The 21951-nt window shown below is 45.1% G+C and overlaps 1 protein-coding gene across 1 annotated transcript in view; it reads right to left on the bottom strand.

The window, feature by feature from the left end:
* The window catches only part of HIVEP3 (HIVEP zinc finger 3), a gene marked incomplete at both ends in the record, with an annotated part of 63052 nt that overhangs the window by 34058 nt on the left and 7043 nt on the right, over window positions 1-21951 (bottom strand). The window contains one exon of the mRNA XM_084300521.1: window positions 19619-19764. Within this exon, the coding sequence (XP_084156647.1) occupies window positions 19619-19764 (146 nt within the window). The remainder of the gene's footprint in view (window positions 1-19618; window positions 19765-21951) is intronic.

Raw genomic sequence — 21951 nt, 5'->3', positions numbered from 1 at the left:
ATCCGTGCCTTAATCACTCTTTGCAATTCATCTCTATATTTCAAATGGAAAATATCTTGCAGCAAAAATTTTAAGTCACAAATTCAAACAATCTGAAATTAGGAAACAATACATACATGTTTGCCCACTTAAACAGTCTTTGCCCACTTAAAAAGTCTTACGCATCTGGGTACAACTTAGGTGATGATTTGATTTTTTAAGTCTTGTTCTTAATGTGGACAAGCTTTGGAAGAGATGTGATATTATATTTCAAAACCTTTATTATTATTATTTAACAGTCATAACTGCACTTTATCATGAACTTTTCTAATCACTCAAATGAACAATAAAGAGCCTTTTGGCATGTATTAGGGTGGATGAGAAATGAACTGCAGTCAGAGCTACAGAACCTGGTATTTCAATAGTACTAGCAACTTAAAGACACTTTCACTGGCCAAGAACCCTGTTCATTCCTAATGTCCTTGGTGCTGACGGCAATGGATGTCCTGTCCTACAGGATTCTCGTGTTTACTTATTGCTTGGCCAGGTCACCTACTAAAATTCCCCGAGTACTCCAAGTGAGAGAAAGGAAATTTTCAGCCATTTTTATTCCAGTAAAATTTGTCATGTATTTCATGAGACAAAGAAAAGGTATGGTGTGATGCAACTGATTCATTCAGGCAAACTTCAAAAGCACCCTGCAAGCAGCAGAGTTACCCCTTTCTCTCAGGAAGGTTGCTATGTAATAGAGGAATCACTGGTTACTTCCAGCTTCCTTTTAATATCAGCCAGCTTTGGTAATGCTGATCATGTTATAATTAAGATATGTGTAGACAAAAATAAGGATCAACTTCTCCATACAAATGAGCAAGAAAAATGGCTCAGAATAAACCCATTCATTGACGGATGTCTGCTCTGTCACATCTGTTTTCCTCTTCTTGTCTCATGGGACTTCAGTCCATCTTCCTTACAAGTAAGCTTGTTTTCTGAAAGATTTTTGAAGCAAGGATACCATTACAGTGACTTCCTACATCTTCATTCCCACTGCTCAGTCAGTGACAGACTTTGGGAGCATCACAGGAGGAGTCTATAAAAACAACAGGAACGGTGAAAGAAAATAAAACTTCCTCTCCAGTTCCTCCGCCTCCACCCTGCGATCATTTCACACTGGATAAATTCTCCCTGGGGAACTCAGTCTCCCCCTCTAGTTTGTATAGTGTGGTTACGGAGCTCAGCCCTCCATGTAGGTGCATGGAGCCTTGGGGGGAGGATGCTGCTCAGGAGCTGTTTTGATCCTTGTCCTTTTGTTACTTAGCAATAGAAACCCAAACACTGCTCCTCCAAGTGTAGAAGGCTTCCAGCAGCTCCAGCAAGGGCCCTGCAGGGAGTACTGAATTTCATTCGCTTCACCAGTGACATGAATACCCATCCATAAACTGCTGGCACAATAAAAGCCAAATCCTAAGACTGCCTGCCATTACCAATAATGCAAACTCCATCCAAGCAGCGGCCTGGTTATGCTTTGAAATAACAGGAAGTGCCTTGATTTCAAAGAATCTTGGAAGTGAACCTGATACGCTGCACATTATGGAATAACTTCTTCAAGACAAATGCTTGATTTCCAAATGCCTTCACAAGAAAGCCCAGACAACCCCACTGCCAATCCCACGTGAAGCTCTAGCAGAAGCCAGGGAGATGGTTGGAAACATCAGGGTGTTTTTTCCAGGAGAAATGGTCCCCCTTTGCAGTATCAAGTCCTTCAGAAAGACACAAGCGAGAAAGAGCTATGGATGGGTCAGGAGTCATCAGAGGAGTCCTTCAAGGTTTCTTACAGTTTGAAGTGGATCGATGCAGTGTGCGTTTCCCCAGGCTAGCCTGCTGCTGACCTCAGGATGTCAGAACACCTCTCCTCACTAGCAGGATCCTGAGGGTTTCCTGCCAGCTGACTGCTCTGAATTACGCGCCTTGGCTCCGCCGACCACCGGCTGCTGGAAGGGGGAGTGGAATATAGCGGTTCCACCAAGTCTGACATTTCCCTAAGTGAGGTCCAACTCCCCAGTGAAAGCTCTTAATAAGTAATAACAATAAATAATAATAATAGACTACATTTATTTCTACAGCATAGAAGCCAAAAAGCCTCTGGCTATATTGGAGCATAGTAAATAAAAGCAGGTCCAGCTGCCTGGTCCTTTCTTTCCCAAAGGCAACAAAACAGTACAAAAAGCCAGAGTGAAGACAATCTGAGAACCATAGTAACCCTGTAACAAAAGTACTCAATAAGTTTCATTTTCCAGTCTGTTCTTGCCCTTATCACCACTGAGTATTGATGGTTGATGAGTTTCCGCTCTCCTCCAGATATAAATATGACTGACAAAATACCCAAAGCCACTTAGGTTATTACGACATCTCAGCATCCCGGAGGATCTAATGGATTGGTCTTAGATTATCACCTACAAGTAGATCATCATGTCAGCCTTCATTCCGCTCTGTGAGACCTAGGGGTTGTAATTATTAATGAAATTCTGTACAGTGTTCCAGGAGATAGAGAAATGCTTCAAGGAAACATGAGCCTCAAACTTGTCCCAAGCCTTTACCCATCCTTCAAGCTGGATCCAAGACAAACCAATTTCTTAAAAATGATTTAATTATTTCTCATTTCCTGTGCTTCCTGTCTTCTGTCAAGGCCGAGCAAGGAAATGAGGACTAATCCCAGGGAGGCTTGAGATACCATCAGTCCAACTGGACAGCAGAAACACCAGGAACTGCAAAAGAAAGTTTCGTCCTTCAACATTTCAGAGCATTGCTAGAGCTGTAAGAGATTCCAGATGAATTCAAGTGAAGCAGCTCAACTCTTGGACACTCATCTGGATTTGCAGGATCAGATAATTTTAAGCCTCCTCGTCTCTAATAATGACAAGGAATTGCGGTCCACAGTGAGGATCTGTGTTGTTAAACAGTGGCTACAGGCGGTAAGCCATTGGTTCTGCTGAATCTAGGAACACCAGGATGGACCCTGTTGGGAAGATGCTCTCTTGGTGTTTTCACATCCAAAATATGGGCAGGAACCTAACCTGCCAGTGCAAGGGCCTGGGTGTGTGCTGATAGCAAGGTCAAGGGGAGGCTTCCTTCAGAGGTAGTAAACTGGGTCCAGTAACTTGTAAATTGTTGACCAAGGAACTGAATTCCTGCTAGCTTGGTGGCTCTCTTCTCCAGTGATTACTCTTCCCACATCTGTACAAAATCTGGCATCCCTGAGGGCCACTCTCCATCAGCCATGAGGTCTTCTGCAATGGCCCACAGCTTTCCAGGACCTCTCACTGCAAAGGATTCTGAAAATGCCCCTTCCCACCTCACTGCTCCTCCCCAGGGCATGATCTGAGTCACAATTTCTGACTTCAGCAACTTTAAAAATTTGAGATTTCCTTCTTCTCCTGCTATCCCCGCAAAAAACAAGAAAGCCTAGAGAGAGGGAGCTGGATCCTGTTCTCTCTTGCACATAATCAACGCAATGATTTAGGCAGCTTCGATCACCCTTGCAGAGCAATTGAAGAAAACAGGGCAGCACAAGGGTAACCAGGAGTAGAGCCTTCATTACCCATGATGATGTGTGAGGAGGTGAGCAGAGCCAAAGTTGTGCTTGCAGGACCTACAGTTCAAAACCCTCAGCTCTTAACTTGGAACCAAAACATATTAGTTACCACAATTACTGAGGAAAAAATCTGGAAAACCCATAATGCTATTTTCCTAGTCATTTTTCAGCAATTGAGCTGTAAAAAAAAAAAAAAACACTTTTCTCTAAGGCATCTGCTTTTAGCTGGTGCATTATATGACTACTGTACAGAAAGTTTCAGTGTATAATGATTATAATAATAATAAAAAAATACAATTATGCCGAGAGCACACTCTTCTGTAGCTTAAGGAGCATGTATGCATACCCTAGGTAATTTCTTTTAGAAGTCCCTAAATATTCTTCAGCCACAGACAGTCTCACTAACAACCTGCTAATTTTAGAAACCATTTCTACAGATGCAGCTTTATAACTGCAGATAACAGATCTACAACACGCAGATGCTTTTGCAAACCCCAGTGATGGAGGCGTTCTCACGGGACTGTCACTCAGCGAGCGCCAGCGGCCGATGCGGGTCTTGTGGCTCCAGGATGTAACGCGCCCCCCGTGAATTCCTGCAAGGACCGCGGGACCACGCTGGTCTCTCTGTTCCCAGCCGCTCTGCCACATTCATGGGTGAGATCAGAGACACAAGCAGCAAAGCAGCTGGGAAATGAGTAAGGCAGGGACGCGGTCCCTCCATCTCCGGCACGGAGACACACCGGCAGCACGGATTTCTCCCCAGGGAATGTGGAGTGGGAGGAAGGAGGAGACCGGTTCCCAGGTCACTGATGGAAAATGCTGCGGGCCCGGCCACCTCCCCTGTGGGTTGGAAGGGACTGTGAAACAGGCTCTCCTTGGAAAGTTTCCCATGGAAGACTCGCAGAGATAACACAGAGAGAAAACGTGCCAATGGTTGCGTGTGCAAAGAGCAGAAGATTGTAAGGTTTGGGGGCGGAGGAGAGCGTTTAACAAGGACAAAAAATAAATTTAAAAAAAGCCCCCTGAGAGAGCCTGATGGTGACATCAAAGGGCTTCCATTCTGAGACTCCCGTCCAACATTTAGCCTGAAGCAGGAGCAACTGAGAGCTGTCACCAGTAGCAGATTTACAGTAGCTCGTAAGACGAAGAAGCCAGTGAGCCCAGCTGAGCTCCTACGGATCGCGTCCCTGCACTGCAGAGTGGCTGCTTGTTAGCTTCCCTAATGAGCCTTCTTCAGCCCTGCCATCCCTTCTGCACACAGTGACTTCACTGCCCAGTGGTGCAGATCCAGTGCCTGGCACACATGGAAACTAGTAACATTTTCAAAGACAGAAACCCTAGTATTTGTCATAACGTGGTACTCACGAGTCCACTGTGCAGGCACTGAACACAGTGGAAAGCTAGTTTATACCCTAACGAGTTCCTGCCATATATAAAGGACATATGAAAAGACAGCAGATGGACACTGGTGGGTAGTATGGGAAATGACAGGACAGTACTGGACAGCGTGAGCTGTCATCGTTTCTGTAGACCTCTCAAAGTGGAGATAAGTTGATGGAGGAGAAAGAAGGTCGGTGATGTTTTCAGAGCACTTTCTCCAGCATGGAAGGAAGTTTTAAGAAGTAATACATTGGGAGCAGCAAGGGTTATCACCATTCAGAGGCAGCAGTGGACATTTCTGTAAACAAAAAGACAACAGGCAGAGTGGTGCTGGGCTGCTGAAAGCCTCACTAGTGACACCAGCTCATGTCTGACATAATAGGCAGCGAGCTTACAGTACAAAAAGATGCAAAGAGGGCTCTATGCAGACAAAGCACAAGGAAATTAGTTTTTCTTTCAATTTTTCCAAAAAGGGCAGGGGTAGACGCAGAGTGATACTGCTAGCATGCAGAACAGGACATTGCAGAAGAGTCGCAGGAGCATCTGACAAATTTTACTTCTGTATTCAGATGGGAAAGGTTGCACTTCAGAGTCATTGTGCATGAAGAGTTGGTAAAATTCAAATGCAGTCTGAATGCACAAGGAAAAAGCCCTGCCTAGACAGAGCTCCCGCAAATAACAGCAGGATGGTGCTGGTGTTGACTGCAATCATGCAAAGGAGGATGGAGAAATGGAGAACTTGCAGCACAGTGTGGGTTTTTTTCCAGCTTGAACTTGAACTGATTCTTGGGGCAGGATTCCCCTCATCTCATCTCAGTCATCTACACGCTGCTGAAGTAGTTGTGCAATGGAAACTCCATAGGCAGGAATACACTGCTGGTGACATCCTATTTATGGCTGCTGATTTTGCAGGTGTTCCTCACGGAGTAACAGAAATAGGCTTCACCCCCCTGTGCTGAAGTCCCACAGAGGGATCTGTCATGGGACAGCAAGGGCAGGCAGCTCGCAGCTCTCTGCCACTGCTGGGGAAGCTCTGGCCCAGCAGGCAGAAAGGTTGGGGTGTGTGGAGCTAGGATAGTGCCCACGGAGCAGGCAGAGATCTCCACTGTCTCCTTCAGGATGAGTTCCCACCTGGATGTGTATTGAGATGAGACCAGCAGCAATGGCTCATTGCAGACAAGGTCCAGACTACTCAGAAAGTGCTATATCCAATGGAATAAAGGCCTTTTTTCACATATTTCAGGAAACCCCTTTCTGCACTAACTCTTCAGGCTACTTCCCTTTATATATATATATACTGAAACATCACATAAATCCTTGCCTATAACTCTTTCTCTACATATTTTGCATGTCTGTGAGGGAGTCTGTCAAAAGTGCCAGTGTATCATGCTCAGTTCTGCTGAGACCAAAATACTTTCCCATTTCTCTCCAGAAAGTTACAGAAACAACTGTCCGTGTTTATTCTACGACTGTGGCACTTTTCCCAAGCCAGACGGGGGACACACACAGGCTTCTGGGGGTCTCTCATCCACACGCCTTCGTATGGGACACATGGGCTTGCTTCCAGCCGAGACTGCTGGAAGACGTGCTGCTGTCTGAAGATGAGCTGACACCAAACCCCACAAGAATCTGAGGCAACTCCTCCTCGAAACCACTCGTCTTCCCCTTTCTTGGATAAACATTGAGCAGCAGGAAGCTGCCAACAACCACCAGCACCCGTGGGATCACCATCCAGCTGGGACTTCCCTTGACAGGGCCATCTGTGGAGGAGCTTGCAGCAATCTGATTCCAGGCATGGTTCACGAACCCGCTGCTCCAGATGTGACCTTGGCTGCTGGAGGCTTCGGCGGTTCTGGTGACACGACTCACGCTTCTTAAGAGACGGCAGGAAGGCTGCGGAGACTGTGCAAAAATAACCAGCTGCCATTACTGCTGACACGTCCTCTGCTCTCCAGCCTTTCTGGGCTGTGCAGGAAAAGAAGGACCATGAAATCCCCTTCCAAAGGAGGGGGGGCGAGTTAGAAGCTATTTTAAATCACTGCTCTTCAGTGCAAGAAATTAAAACTCCCCACACTTCAGCAGAGAGACTCGAGAGCACTTTATGCTGAGCTGCCCTGGAGATTTTTAACGCTGCACAGCAGCAATGCACCCGGGACTGGCGGTGTAGTGGCAGAAATCGCTGTGACTTTCTCTGCTGGAGAAGTCAAGCTGCGAATTGTAAAGGTTCATGGGCCCTATGGCTAGAGCACAGTATAGGACATTTCCATAGGCTGCTGCCACCTGCAAGTTCCCTTTGCAATACATTAGCGCTTTCTTACTTTCAACATTGTGCCCATGCAATAGGGCCACAGTTTTCATTCCTGGATGCTGTGAGTGAGCTTATTAAGCCTATACAGCTACATAAAGGTCCTACCTGCAAAGGTACAAGTACCTGCAGTTCTTAGTGACCGCAGCGAGCCCTGCACATTACTCAGTGCCTCATAAGATTAAATCCTTTCCTAAGTGATGAGCTCAGCTTTCAGTTCAACAAATTTAACTCAAGATTCAACATGTGAAGAGATGAATTCATAATAAATTATTGTTATTAATGATACTTTACATTAAAAACAGCACGCTTCAGCTCAAATCTCAAGGCCATTGACAGCATGGGCAAATAGACTAATTATCCTTTATTTGCACTGTGATTCTATATTCCTACTTACACAGGAAAGCTGACTGCAGTTCACGGCATTACAGCCTTTGGGCAGAAAAAAAGGAAAATGTCCACAAACCAAGGATATACCAAGGTTATAAATTAAATAATAATAATTTTCCCCATTCTACAGCACCTGATTATGCCTATGACAAACATCCCTTGCCCTTTTTAAGCTGTGAAAAGCTGATCAATTTTTACCCTAAGCTCTCCAAACCTTTATTTTATGTGCCACACTTTTCTAGCAGCATTATGACCCATGACAGCTGACACAGGGACCTCGAGCCATACAGCATCCCTCCCCACTGACCAGCTCCATACTCCTACAGCCTTGGGGTCTCCGGTCCCACAGCAGCTCTCCTACCAAGCAGAGGGCTCTATTTTTAGTACTAAAGGTCTTTGCTCAGGTCACATTTGGGACAGGTTCTTGTTTTATCAAAACCAGCTTGCAGGCACAGGATGCTCTTCAGATTATTGCTTTGCAGGGAACTGAAATACATACAGTTGAATCTCAGAAGAGCAGCATAAGCACTCAGGCTCTCCAACCTTGAAAAGCACATAATTCTGCAATTAAATAGTTTGTTTAAATAAGAATGGCAAGATGTTCACAAACATTGAAAACCACTGGCTTAACTGCTGATCTAAAACATCTGCAAGAAATATTTGTTCTTTGAAAGTGCTGCTACTGTGCTGCTAGCCCAATCAAGAGTTACACAAACCCATTCAATAGTGTCTGGGGTCTACAAGAAGCCAAGGCACCCAATAAACATAAAGGTTTATGAAAACTTGGCTACACACATCTGATTATCCCACCCCGTGTTTGACATACCAAGTCCTGAGTAAAGTTTAGCGACAAGAGGACCCAGGCTTCCAGAAACACGTGGACTTGCAGGAAGTCAAACCACCATGCAAAGATCCCAGGTGAACATGATCAGAAGAATTAGCCAAGACCTTGCTTGTTATGACGCAGTGGAGTAATGCTGCTTCCAATTTATACAAACCTTTCTGTTCTTCAGTCTTATCTCTAAACTGGCATAAACAGCAAAACAGAGCAGCAAAGATATTTTATTAGGTCACGTTGCTTTTTGCCTTAGATTCTATTCACAAAGAAGCATGCAGTTATAGTCAGTCTGGACTTGTGTTTTACAATACATATGCTCTCACATGTTTTAAAGGGTGACACCCCATCCTACCCTCCTTTTTCGCTCAATTGATTTTGTGTAAATGCGTGAGCATCAGCAGGTCCTTCAGGACAGGAAAATGACTTTAAGCACTCACAATGAGTAATCACAGTTTTTTCTTACTCCTCCATCCTGAAGAACCTGAGCTAGGCTGACAGCTGCCTTATAGCACTTCATGATCCAGAGATCATTGGACTCAGATTAGCTGCAGGTTTGAGATCCATCTGCCGGCACCATATCCCCAGTGAGCTCCTCAAAAAAAAAGGCTACAACTGAAAAGCAAGTGGAGGCTATATCATAATGCAACAACAAAAAAATTAACATTTAAATAGAAAAAAAAAAGAGAAAGAGAGAGAGAGAGAGAGAGAGAGAAAATGTAGTATTAAAAAGAGAAAGAGAAAGAGAGAGAGAGAGAGAGAAGAAGAGGTTTATATGTAGCCCAGCCCACCACATCCCTGCAGCTGGATCCTTGCCTCCAGCAGCTCGCTGGCTCTCTGAGCAGCAGCAGGCTCTGCCCATTCCCTCTGGTCTTCTTTCCATCTGCTCCTGCCACGTCCCACAGCCTCTCAAACCTCTCCCACCTCGAGCAAGCCCAGCAGTGTCCCTTGGGGAGGGATGATCTCACCTTCCTTCCAAGGCATCGCACCTCCCTCAGTTGTGCAGATGAACGATGATATTCATAACCATCAAAAATTCAGTTACATCATGGGCTATATCAGGACAAAGCACACAGGCTAAGCTGCTCTCCTTCCAGCACCAAACCAGGAAGAATTGAAAAACATTTCTTAACTGTAGAGTCTGGTTTTCACAACATCGCTGCTTAAGGATGTAACAGGCTTTACTCAGTTCTTACTATCAGTACAACTGGTGTGCTCACTTCCAAATTAAACAAAAAAGTATTACTTTTCCAAAACCAAAATTTGGAATTTAAATTGGAAGGTGGTGGTCCTTAATCCCCAGTGTGAGGCACATGGCCCATCTCTAGGTGGAATAACTAGCCAGTGGGTGGATTTCATGGAATTCATGCTCTTGTGTGCATGTAATTTATTTGAAAATATGATTTAGACATGCTACTCTCAGACCTCTACCATTTCCATCATGCAGAATGTTCCCAAGAATTTCACATCCCATCTGTCATCACCAGGATTCTCTGGTTGTCTTTGATACTAAAGAGAATTGAAAATCAACTACTACATTGAAAAAAAAAAAAAAAAAAAAAAAGACAAACAGGAATCAGATTAAATTCTGCCTTGAGAAGAGATCTGTCTTCTCAAAAGTAACGTTTTCATCCTTAGAAAGGGCCAGAAAAGGACGTCCCAAAAAGCCAGTTCAGAATTATGTTCTCAGAGTCATCTTCCTGCTATTTACCTTGTGGAATATGGATTGAGTAACAGGCAGTCAGGTCCAGGTCTGTCTATTTGAACATCGGGTTTCTAATTGATTGCACAGTACTTGGAATCTATTAAAGGGCTTCTATAAATTACATTTCTGTATAGGCCAGGCTGCCTAGATGTGCAGATGTTAAGAACTGGCTAATCCTAAATAAACCTGGTAAAAAGTTTGCCTTCTCAAATTTTCCACTAAATTAATTGTAGAGATTGTGTCACTGAATCAATACAGTGCAAACCCTATAATGTTGATGTTTGTCACAAACCCATAAGCAGTCTGCTCACATGGAGACCTCATTATTCCAGACATTTGGCCCATATCAAACAGCAGCTCGGAATAAGACATTGTGTCATGTCTCTGAATCTGAGATACAAGACAGCCCAGGTGATCACTTCGGGACTTCACACGGATTCTTTTATGCTATCATTTTCAAGACTCCGAGTAAGGAAAGCATCCAGTTGCCTTTTATGAAAGTACAAAAAAAATGCTTACTCTTACAAAACTGAGAGTGTGTACAACCTTGGAAAAGCACACATGTGAGTAATGTTAACTTGGTACTTGTATACATCCATTTCTACATTATTTTCCAGATCCTGAGATCATCTCTGACCCTCATCCTTTTTTTTCTCTTCATTTCTTTGCTGGCACCAGCTTGTTCCCTTTTTCTCTTCACCTCACACCCTCCCTCTTTGTTGCAAGTGCTCAGCTCTTCCAGCGCGATCCTCTCCTGCTCAGATAACTGCAATCTCTTTTCTTTTAAATATTTTCTTCCTTTCTCCACCCCTGTTTAGCTGACAAAATTTACTGATCACCTCACATCCTTCCTTTCCACTGGCTGCCCTTACCTGCCAGCACCTGCTGGCACTTTCTGCCCTGAATTCTGTTTTTCCATTTTTCTTGGTAACTCTGCAATACCAAATGCAGCCAGTGCACAGGTTACAACCTCAGACCTCTCCATGTGGGTCCACAGGATCATATTCCCTGTGTTTATCTTCTGCCTCTCTCAAGGCCCATACATTTTGTGCCCTCACTACACAGAACGACTCCAGGACAGCATGTGCAGTGTTTCATGAGTGAATCCCACTCCCAAAACTTAGATGACATAGGATAGAGGCAACATTTCAACACATGTAATGGCCTAGCCAGACAGAATGGCTGAGGTTGGAAGGGACCTCCAGTGGTCATCTAGTCCAACCCTCCTGCTCAAGCAGGGTCACCTAGAGCATGCTACACAGACTCCAACATCAGGTCTAAAACGAACACACTCCCTACCACCATCCTCCCTTGTCTCCTTTTTTGCAAAAAGAGGACAGAGACAGGGAAAGGTGAGCTGATCTCCAAGGTCACCAGCCTCTGGCACAGCAAGGAAGAGATGCCCCAAGTGACACAAAGCTCCCTGCCTATCTTTTGCTTACAGTGAGCTGAACTTGTCTTTCCAATGAAGAAGGAAGGAAAATGGTGCTGTGTCCCACCTCAGGAACCCACTTACATGCTGGTCTCTGAGCCTGCAGAGCGGGGGCTGCTCCTCTTTCCTTAACTGGACTGAACCTTGGATCTACAAGGGGTTATAAGCCAAGTAATAGCTAGAATATATGTAATTATTAGTAGACTTTTAAGTCATTTAGTGCTGCAACAGGAGACTGACAAGCCCGGCAGCTGGAACATTCTTCATTCCCCGGATAAGATAGAGCACAATGCCAGCAAGGCAGGTTGGTCCCCACCAGGCACCTGCGCAAGGCACCAAAGACATTTTCTTGCTTGGTATCATTTAAGTCTGTGTTTTTCCTCATTTGAGATGAAAGCAAATAGGAAGTCTTGTCCTTGTGTAACATGAAGAAGGTTAAATGTCATGGTGACCAGAACAAGAAGCTGGGAAAAACTTGTTGGGAATGCTCAGGGAAGGGCCACACTCAGCCTCTGCCCTGCTGTAACTGCATTGCACTGGGGAAGCCCCTGGGCAGGCTGGATGGATGCTCTCAGGGATCTTTACTCCAGAGAGAAACCTGCAGAAAGGTGAGCCTCCCACACAAGGTCACACAGGAAACTGAAGGTAGTATTTTTTAATAATTGGCTGTGGGAAATTAGCAGCAAGCAGTATTATAAGCGCCTGCCAGAAAGACATGTCAAGAAAGCGGGCTGGCTGTACAGAAAATAATTTAGGAAAAATAATAAAGAAAACCAGACAACAACCCAGACTGAATCCTTCTGTGTTTGTCTAATTTCCTAGGAAAACAGACATAAGCTGCAGAATGAATCCAATTTGTCAAATGAAGTGACAAGATATTCAGGGCAGGAAATGGGGTAAAGCATTAACAATTCCTATTGAGGAATATTAAGATATTTTAAAGGCAGAATATAATCAAGCTCAGCACTAGGTGAGTTGGTGTGTCCCCACTCACAAACAAGGAAATGGAAGCGCAGAGAGGGGAGTATCTTATCCAAGAGCCCCGGTGAGTCACAAGCAGAGGACGGGTTTACAACCCACCACCCCCAAGTCACACTTATCTGCTCCAACCACCACATTCACCGTCTCCAGGATATGCTCAGGGAACAGCATGTTCAGGAACTGCTCAGCACAAACACAGCTGGTATTAGAGGAAAGCCTTCCTCAGTGCTCCAAGCTGTAGGCACTCAGGGACATCCTGCATTTTGGAGCCAAGGTGGAGGTGGAGATGGGACAGCCGGCCAGCATCGCACCCTGAGTGTGAGCCGCACGGGGGTCCACATGCTCACAAGTGTGTCTTCATCCAGCTGCGTCTGGGCTAGAATGGTAACTTGAGAGTGGGGCTGTGTTTAGTTGACCAAAACATAGAGAGGATTTAATGATTTTTGCACCCACATCCACAAGGGGAAAGCACAGGAGGTAGTAAAGAACAGACTGAATGTGAATGATGCTGATCCATGTTGCACAGACCCTCGAGGAGCATTTATGGTGGCTATCAACTCACAGGGTACAAACACTGTCATAAAAGCAAGGGAAATAGAAGGTACTTCGAGCTCTGGGCTCTGTCCCAAAAACACATTTGGGATCTTGCATGATGCTTCAGTATTGGTTATACAACCAGAAGCTGCTCCCGACAGAAATTAATAACCTGTTTTCAAGTTAATAACCCGAGGTTACTTCTGTAATATACAAGGTTACTTATACAAGAGCTCCTGGCATGCAGCACCATCTGCTGAGTGGCAGGTTCAGGAGCTGGCAATGTTACAGAGCCGTCCCACACTTTCCCTCCCAAAGGAAATGTGCTCGCACTCCCAGCCGCACCGCTTCTTATCTAACACATCTAGGCGGCGGCGAGCAGACAGACTGAGGTCTCCAGGGCTGGAGTCCAGCAAGTGACACTTTTGCTTTGCTGCTCCCGCACCACCTCTAGCAGCTCTCCCAAACTTTTCTCTTCTTCCACACTCTGTTTCCTGCCGTCTACCTTGCTGCTCCTAATCCAAGAAAGGATTTCCTGAGCAAACCTCTGAAAACAACCGATTTTTCAGTTTCTTGGCAACAAGCCGAGTTATCAGGCAACAGTGGTGTTTAAGTAAGCCCAGAGATAAAAAGAAAAAAAAAATCTAAATTTTCTTGAAGACTTATTATGGGGTGGGATGGGGAAATCATTTGTTTCAAGTTGAATGGAACCTTTTCTCCATACAGCTTTAAAGATACTTTAAAGTAAGAATGCAACAATTTTCAAAGCAGAAAGTATATATTCATTTCTTTTTGAAAATATTTTTCTCTGGTTGCTATTTTTCTCTGCTGCTATTCCTGAATGTATCTTTCAAGCAGCCTTTCTCACTGCCTGCAAACCTGTCTCTTCAAACAATCTCTCCTTTCATCTTGTCAGCATCGGTAAAATTCACAAACCCGTCCTTCCTTAAATTGCCACCCTGTGTCTTGTCTTCCTCGGATTGTTAGCTTTTTAAGCAGAAAATGTGCTTTGCTTGTGCTATGAAAAAAAAAAAAGAAAAAAAAGAGTGTAAACGTATGGTGCTCAAAAGAGACCTTATGTTCCTTTATCGGGCAGGAGAAATGAGGCTTGTCCTTCCCCCATGTGGGGCACACTGCCAGGCACATCGCCCAGCACCATGAGGCCAGACCCTGGAGAGCGTGAGCATCCTGACCCTTTGGGCTATACCTGACCCCATGGGAATGGATGCTTGTTCAAGGGAAATGGAGGCTCCCTTGGTGAGGATCCCTGGGGAGCTGCCAGCATTTCTCGTGATTTCTTTTATTTTTGTATAAGCAATTAGCAAAAACAGGGAATGCTCTTCCCTTTTCCCAGCATGTCCAACCCAAGCTGGTTAAGCATTTTCAGATCTGTCTAGGCAATGGGGCTGTACCTGCTAGTCTCAAACCCTGTGGCACAAAAGCTCTCCTCTCCATTAAAATATCTGAAAAACAAGACAAGTCACATATCAGAAACTTGTTTTTTGTAAAGGTCCTTTACAGAAGTAGAACAAATACCTGTGCACAAGCTGATGTTTGAAGCTTTACAATCATATTTCAGAGAGCAGCTTGACACAGATGGGACCATGTTTTCAGAAGGGCTGTGCAACCTCAGGGCTGCATAAATGGAGCTTGGCAATGCCTGCTCAGCACTTCTGAAGGCAGGGAAAATCCAGCAACCAAACCCCACAAGATGTTCAAATTAACAGTGAGTGGTCAGTCTAGCACCTCTGGCCCTAATGGGAAAGTTTTAATACCAATTCCTCCCCAAAGCGGTCAGTCTTAGGAAAACCCCTTTCACTTTCTATTTAAAATGAAAATGCCAGAAATTCCTTGCTTTCACCTTAGAACAGAATACAGAGTAAAATGTAGTATTACACCCATTTGAGGCACCACCCTGGGGCCACAAGGTGAGTTCACCTCTAAGACACAAGCAGGCTTGCAGGTGAATGAAGGAGCACACAGGCATTGCTCGTGCTGATGTACAGGACAGCTGGATGTGCTACGGACAGATTCCTCCTTCACTGCTAATGTCTGTGCTCAAATTAGTGTCTTTGGGATGAACAGCTCTTGCAAAATAAACACAGTGAATTCTTAGAACTCATCTAAGCAGCAAAGGAAATCCCCTGAACGAACTGGGTTCGGTGCAGGGGTTTGGAGTTACACGCTGAGAAACTTTGCTTGTTTAACAGAGAGGCTTTCTCGAGGGTAATAAAACTCTCGCATTGTTGTGCCAGGGATTTTCCATTAGGTGTGTGTCAGCGGGTGGTGGGAGCTGCAGTTTCTGTGGCCAGTCATAGAAATGGAATGAGATCACCCGGAGAAGCCGGCCACAGATCGCAGTGAGTCCACAGCGGCACGAACCGGGAGGACGGCTGGGGGAGGGATGTTTGCGTACTGCTAAGGGGTCCCCAAAAGGGATTTTTCTTTTTCCTCGTGCATCCACTAGCTAGCAGTCATGTTCACATCTGATAAAACAGTCCCAAGGTTTCTCTGTTTTCCTTCAACCCAGGGGAAAGTCTCTCACCAGACAGGCTAAGTGAGGCTGACGTATGGTTCTGCCTCCTTCCCAACTCCCTAAAATCCCATAAGCAACCCCACAGCATGGAGACAGAGGACTACAGCCTCTCCCTTTCCAACCCAAGGCTTCTCTAGGGAAGGCAGTGGTCAAACCTCATGCAATCCCCCACTGCCCTAGGGACAGGAATTCACCCAGACTCAAGGGAGCAGTGATCCCGTGGCAGACAAACCTACAACTCTCTGTTACTAATTGTTGAGAACAAGGAGTGAAGGACATGGCTTCGTGTCTGGGTCAGACCAAATTGATGCTTACAGCAGCCTGGGGCAGGACAGCACTATGTGCATCTCTGTCTATGTTAAAAGACACCTCATATTACATCACTAGGGGTTCTTCTCACTCATGTGTGACAGGGAGCTGTTTTTTAAGGTGTGAATTAATGGGTACTCAGGTATGCAACCAGAAGGTTGTAGCCATAACATTTTTGCTAACTGCAGGGGGAAAAAAAAAAGCACCTCTGCCTTCCCTTTGATCCCTTTGATGAAGTATTCATTTTGCACATCACTGCTCTGGGGATGCCAGTTAAGGTTAGTTGTTCTTAACCTCCCTGCTTCCTGGTATTGCTTTTCCTACTAGTTGCAATCAGCTAGTGCCATAAGCCCACTGATGGGCATCATAAGAGCACGGAGTGTTTGGCTGTGAAACAGAAGAACACATATTGACTGTAACTATCCCCACTCCTATCAGATTTCCTCATGGAAACACTAATGCACAGTAAACAGGCAACATTTCCCTGACAAGACCGTGATACCATCATAGGCCTCACTCCCAAATCAGGTCGATACCAATCTACAGTTTCATGATGTAAGATTTCAGAATGGGCCTGGTGCCTCCAAACCACCAGAGCAGGTTGATGAAGGTGACACAGAGCCACCGAGGAATCACGGCACTTCCCCTCAAGCTGTGCTGGCCAGCCTGACCTTCAAAGATCATTTCCACTGTTCAAAACCACAACAATATCCCTCAGGACAAGGCCAATGGGTATTTTTATTTGCTCCTTCAGGAGTATAAACTCTGAGCTGGCTGCCTAATGGCACGATTCTCCCAGACACATCCTAACGAGGCAGGGCAGCATCCAGTCTGCATGAGGGATGCTGAATGACTCCCACCTCCTTTGCAGTCAAGTGCAGGGCAGTGCTTGTGCTGGGGGCTGTGTGCTGGCTCCTGTGGAGGTATACTCAGTACTATGAAATTTAATGATTGTAGGCAGAAAGTCACCACTGAAATTACGTGTGGAATGGTCTTAAGACTTGCTCAAAGAGGAATTTGTTCTTTAAACTAGAGCCCAAATGAAACTCTGCAGATCCCATCTACATCTAATTGTGCGAAAGCCGAGGCAGAACCACACACGTTCCTCCCACAGTCCCCAAGAAACCTGAGCCATGACACAAAGGGCACAGCTCCTAGAGCCTCTGGCAAGATCATCCTTACAAATGGGCAGTAGCTGTGATGGAAGCATGAAATTTGGCTTTCCTGGTCTTCTCTGAAAGCCAAGGAATACAATTCTAGCCAGCAGGCTGGACAGCAGCAGGGGAAGTAGCAGGGCTGGTCCTGGCAGTGCTATAAGCATTGTTAGCAATGGGGGAAAGGCAGCAATAGGATTGGAAGAAGGACATGCAGAGGGAAAATGCAAATGTTGAAAATAGCATTGAGAAAGTGATGAGCTCTAAAGAAGCAAAAGCTGAGAGGAAGAGGGAGCTAAAAGAGCTGTAGCAAGTTCAACTTGTGTATGAACACTCAAATTTCTTTATAATCTCCCTCCTTGCTTGAGGCAACAGAGCATGGGTTGGCTCCAAATTTGAAACCAACTACATTGCACTGGAAGGATGGGTCTAGCCTGGAGCAGACCATGTGAAACTGATAAATAAAGAGAGGAATGAGACAAAGAGGGAATCTTGGAGGTGTGGGGAGGAAGTAGGTGAAATAACATCTTGAGAATGGATGTACTTTCTGTAAAACAGAAGAGATGGCAGGAAATAGATGTGATCCGTTTAGTATTGTGTGCAAATCCCTAGGCACCACACAGTTTCATCTGCAAGCTTGTTCCTTTACTGTAGTTTACTGTAGGAAAACTTTGGGACTTAGGCATGAACCACCAGGTCTGTACCAAGCATCTCGGGAGAACATCTTATCCTTCCTGACCTCTCAACACTGTGTATGCCATCTAATTTTGATATTAAATGTATTTCTACGAACTGGTGTGTTATGCTCATGCCTGTGCTTGGCATTAAACAGCTACTATATTCTATCTTGCATCCAGAAGGACGGCTGCCTTAAGCCAATGCTACAGGAACTTTAAAATAAAACATAGCATACGTTCAGGATGACTAATACATTCCCTGGTGCTGGCTTATATAGAACATATTGGAGAAGTTGCTTTATTTTGTGTCTGTCTTTTAGAAAATGTGACTCCCCATCCGTTTTGCTCAGCTGGGGACAGCAGACAGCCTTCCCACGGGAGCATAGGGCTGCAGAGATGTGGCTCTTCCGAAGCACCTCCGCGTCTCTCCTCAAAAAACCTCTGAGGAGCAGCTCTGCAAGGGGCAAGGTGATTTTCATTCATGTTAACTCAGCCTTTTTAATCACACCTAGGAAGGAGTCCAAGAGTCCCTCTGAAACATCCACGAGAACCCAGCCGAGGGAAACGTAGGCTCCTTGTGGGCTTTTAAGTCAATAAAACCCAGTGCTCAGTTGGTCCCGGGGGCCCTATCTGCAATGGGAGGGTGATGGCAATGTACTGAGCCCATCGTATTTCCCAGTCTGTTGCTTTCTTGCCATCCCCCAGCTCCCTCCCTAAATCACTTTAGGTGACAACCAGTCCAGATTGATGTGAATGTGACAGGGAAAGGCTCCTCCTTTCCTCCTTTAGCTCCTTGTGCTCACCACTCATACCGAGGTATCTAAACCCGAGCTGCAGGCATAGTGCCTGTGTCTGGGTGAGAGGTGAGCTGTCCTGAGCAAACAAGCAGGTTTCCTTTCACAAAGCACTACTTTACTCTCTTGGTTAGCTAGTTTGATCATCTGCTAATGAAACACTTTAAAATAAAAGCAAACTTCAACAGGTAACAGCAGAGAGAAAACCACAACCACTGACTAATTAAAGCCTTTTTCTAATGCACAAAAACCAAGACCACCCAATGGCAAGGGCAGAACTGATGAATCCTGCTAAGGATTTCTCAAGCCTTTTTCGCCCCTTCTGCAGCACACAGGAAGGATGATCTTGAAGTATGAAACATAATTGCATCCCACAGACACGCTACTCATTAACTGATTTTTCATTTTTGAAAAGATAAACTGTAATAATAGACCAGTGCTGAATTACTGAAGAGCACTCTGAATTACCTGGACCTATGAATTAAGATATACATCAGATTTTGACCTTGCATCCATTCTGGTTTGAGCTGCTTTAGCTGGGTGGGATTAAAATCACATCAATAACAATACTTCTTTTCTCCCCCACCTAAAACACAAGCATCACAAAAGATCTTCCCAGTTTCTCATCATAATGGTAGGAACCATTAGGAACTTCATTTTCAGGGGAAGGCTCTGGAAAGATGTAGAAGATGGGGAGTATACCCCTGTCACATCAGAGAGAGCTAAAGGATGCATTTGTGTTCTTCAGCTGTCTTCACTCAACCACCTGCTCAGAGAAGAGATCATGGGGTTTGTAACTTGAAGACAACTCAAAAAAGATTCTGAATGCAGTCCGAAGTACCTAGTAATCTGGAGGGCCAGGTTTCTGAGGTGGCTGCAGAAAGTAACCTGGAATCCAACTACATCTGGCCTTCTGCTCACCTCCACATGGCACCTTCACTGACTTGCCGTCATCAACATCAGTAACTCCTATACACTTGGCTGTGATATGAAAAGAGAAATAAAACGAGACACTTACCCTCCTTCAAAGATCTTGATCCTGACCGGCTCCCCTCTTTTGGTTACAAGAGCCTCTTCTTCTGATTTTCCTCTTTTATCCTCTTCCTTCTCAGCTCTAGTTATATCTTTTCGACCTTCATTAGAAAGGAGCGAAGGCAAATGAACCTATCTCCCCAAAAGAGCAAAACAATCATTGATTACATACAAAATCACTCTACAAGCTCCACAGACCAAACACTGCAGGCTGCCTCAGAAAGAACCAGCAACCTACCACACACGCTGCTCCTGACAGCTAAGTGCAGTAATTAGGAAAACATCTCAAGAAATGGGGCCTCTGTGTCTGGATTTGCAGCTCAGCTGGATATGTTACATTTACAGTGACCACTTACAAGCAGGGAACATGCTTAAACCACCCCCTGCAGCACAGTGCCAGCTGGAACACCGAGGCACAAAGAAGTGTGGTGGCTTGGGGTCACTCTGAGCATGTGGCAGGGCCGTGGGTCCCTGGTCCCAAACTGTCCTTGGATAATCCTCTCTAAAATACGTGTCCACAAAGATCTCGAGAGCAGACATCTCTAGAATTCGCACATCTAACCTCAGCCCTTGGATTTCCCCCTCCACACATGCACACACATTCACACAGTTTTGGACTCTAGCCATCTAAACTTGATATAAATCACATAACAGTCAAAGCTCTTGTGTGATTTCCTTTCACCAAAACCCCGCTGCCAAGGGTGCAGTATGTAGAAAGCCAAAAAACAATGGGAGAAAATAATCCTCAACCTCCCCACGTGTTCCCAGGATGATTTTGCGTTTTTCACTGTTAAACCTGCCACCCTTTGTTCAGACCCAGCTTTGGTCGTGCATGGACATCTCATCTCACATATTTAATATTATTTGTTAAAGTGTATGGGGCCTAAATATTACATTTGCCTCTGTACCTCCATGCAGTGCAAGGGGAGCTCCCCACCTGGAATGAAACCTTGGGACATTTCTCTGCTAAAACCTAACATTACAAATAATGGGTCTCTGAAGCTTTGAAAGAGGGAAGCAGACTGCCTTTTACCCAGGTTACTTTTTACATAAATGCAGTAATACCTTTGAACTATAACTGAATCGCCCACATTCTCACTTCATATATTATTTCTGGAAAAAGGCTGAAGGTGTTTGAGAGACCCAGGGTTGGTTGTGAGAGGGATTTTGGCCTGAAAGTAGCAAATGAACTGGTAGAAGTTTAAATCAGAGCTGGTCATCCCTGACTCTTTACAGTCACTGGAAACAGTGGCAGCTCTCAACAGTGATTCATCTGCCCTGCCTTAGACACACATCTTAAGGGGGGGATGAATCACCCAAGAGGTGCCTCTTTGTCTCCCATGGTTATAGAGGAAGCCACGAGTGACTAGCTCAAAGGGAGACATGCAAAATTTAGAGGGATGCAGCCCAGCCTCCCTGGCAGCACACTGCTGAAGCTACCACCAGATTTGCAGCGGCAAGAGGGATGGATTGACTAAAAAGTAGCTTTCCAACACTGAGGTCAAGCATTTCAAATTCGTGCAGTGATTTCTTGAGCTCAGCTCAGAGCATTAAATGCACCCGGGACTACCCCGTGTCTCATCAGCTCACACAGATGAGACCACATCCACACCATCTGACCCACATACACTTCCAAGACACCTCCTGGGAATGGCCCCCAGCCTGTCCTACCTCTCTAAATGTGCCTGTGAATTGCAAGGGAGAGGGCTGCCAGCCCAGGCCAGAACTGTGCCGGGGACCACTTTGACAATTTAACAGCAGAGGTGGGCTTATGAGGGTGTCTTTGGGCAGTGAGGGTTCTGTGCTTGGGGGAAAGCGGTGGCAAGAGATACCCAGAGCACCCTGAGCAGTGTGTGACCACCTCCTGATAGGAGCTGTGTGTTCGTAACACTGCTAGTGAATACCTTCCCAGTTCATTTCCTTATTTACTGAGGAATACAAAACAATTGACTTTCTAGATGCAGAATGAGGTTTATTTATTGCAACTTTTGAAAGCACAAAACATAGACAGATGAAAGGCACCATGGAGAGCCAAAATCATACAGTCACTACTACCTCCTTTTACAATCTTGTTTAATTTACAAACTGTGCAAGCCCAATACAGTGTAATTAACCATCCCTACATGCATGTTGCAGCCTACAGTCACTTCAGAATTGATCTGCTCAGTAAATCCCACTGGTAATTTAGAAATCAAGCCAAGTACGTAGACAGTATACACAGTACAACTGCTTGCTGGTAGCTTGCTGCATGCATAATTGTACAAAATGTAAGAGCCATTTTACATTTTCTGTTGTTTTGACTGACAGCTTATAGTTACA

Source organism: Netta rufina, assembly GCF_964035555.1.
Source record: "Netta rufina genome assembly, chromosome: 23".
Lineage (NCBI taxonomy): Eukaryota > Metazoa > Chordata > Aves > Anseriformes > Anatidae > Netta > Netta rufina.
Note: the sequence above shows the minus strand (reverse complement) of the source record. Positions and strands in the feature narration are given on the sequence as shown.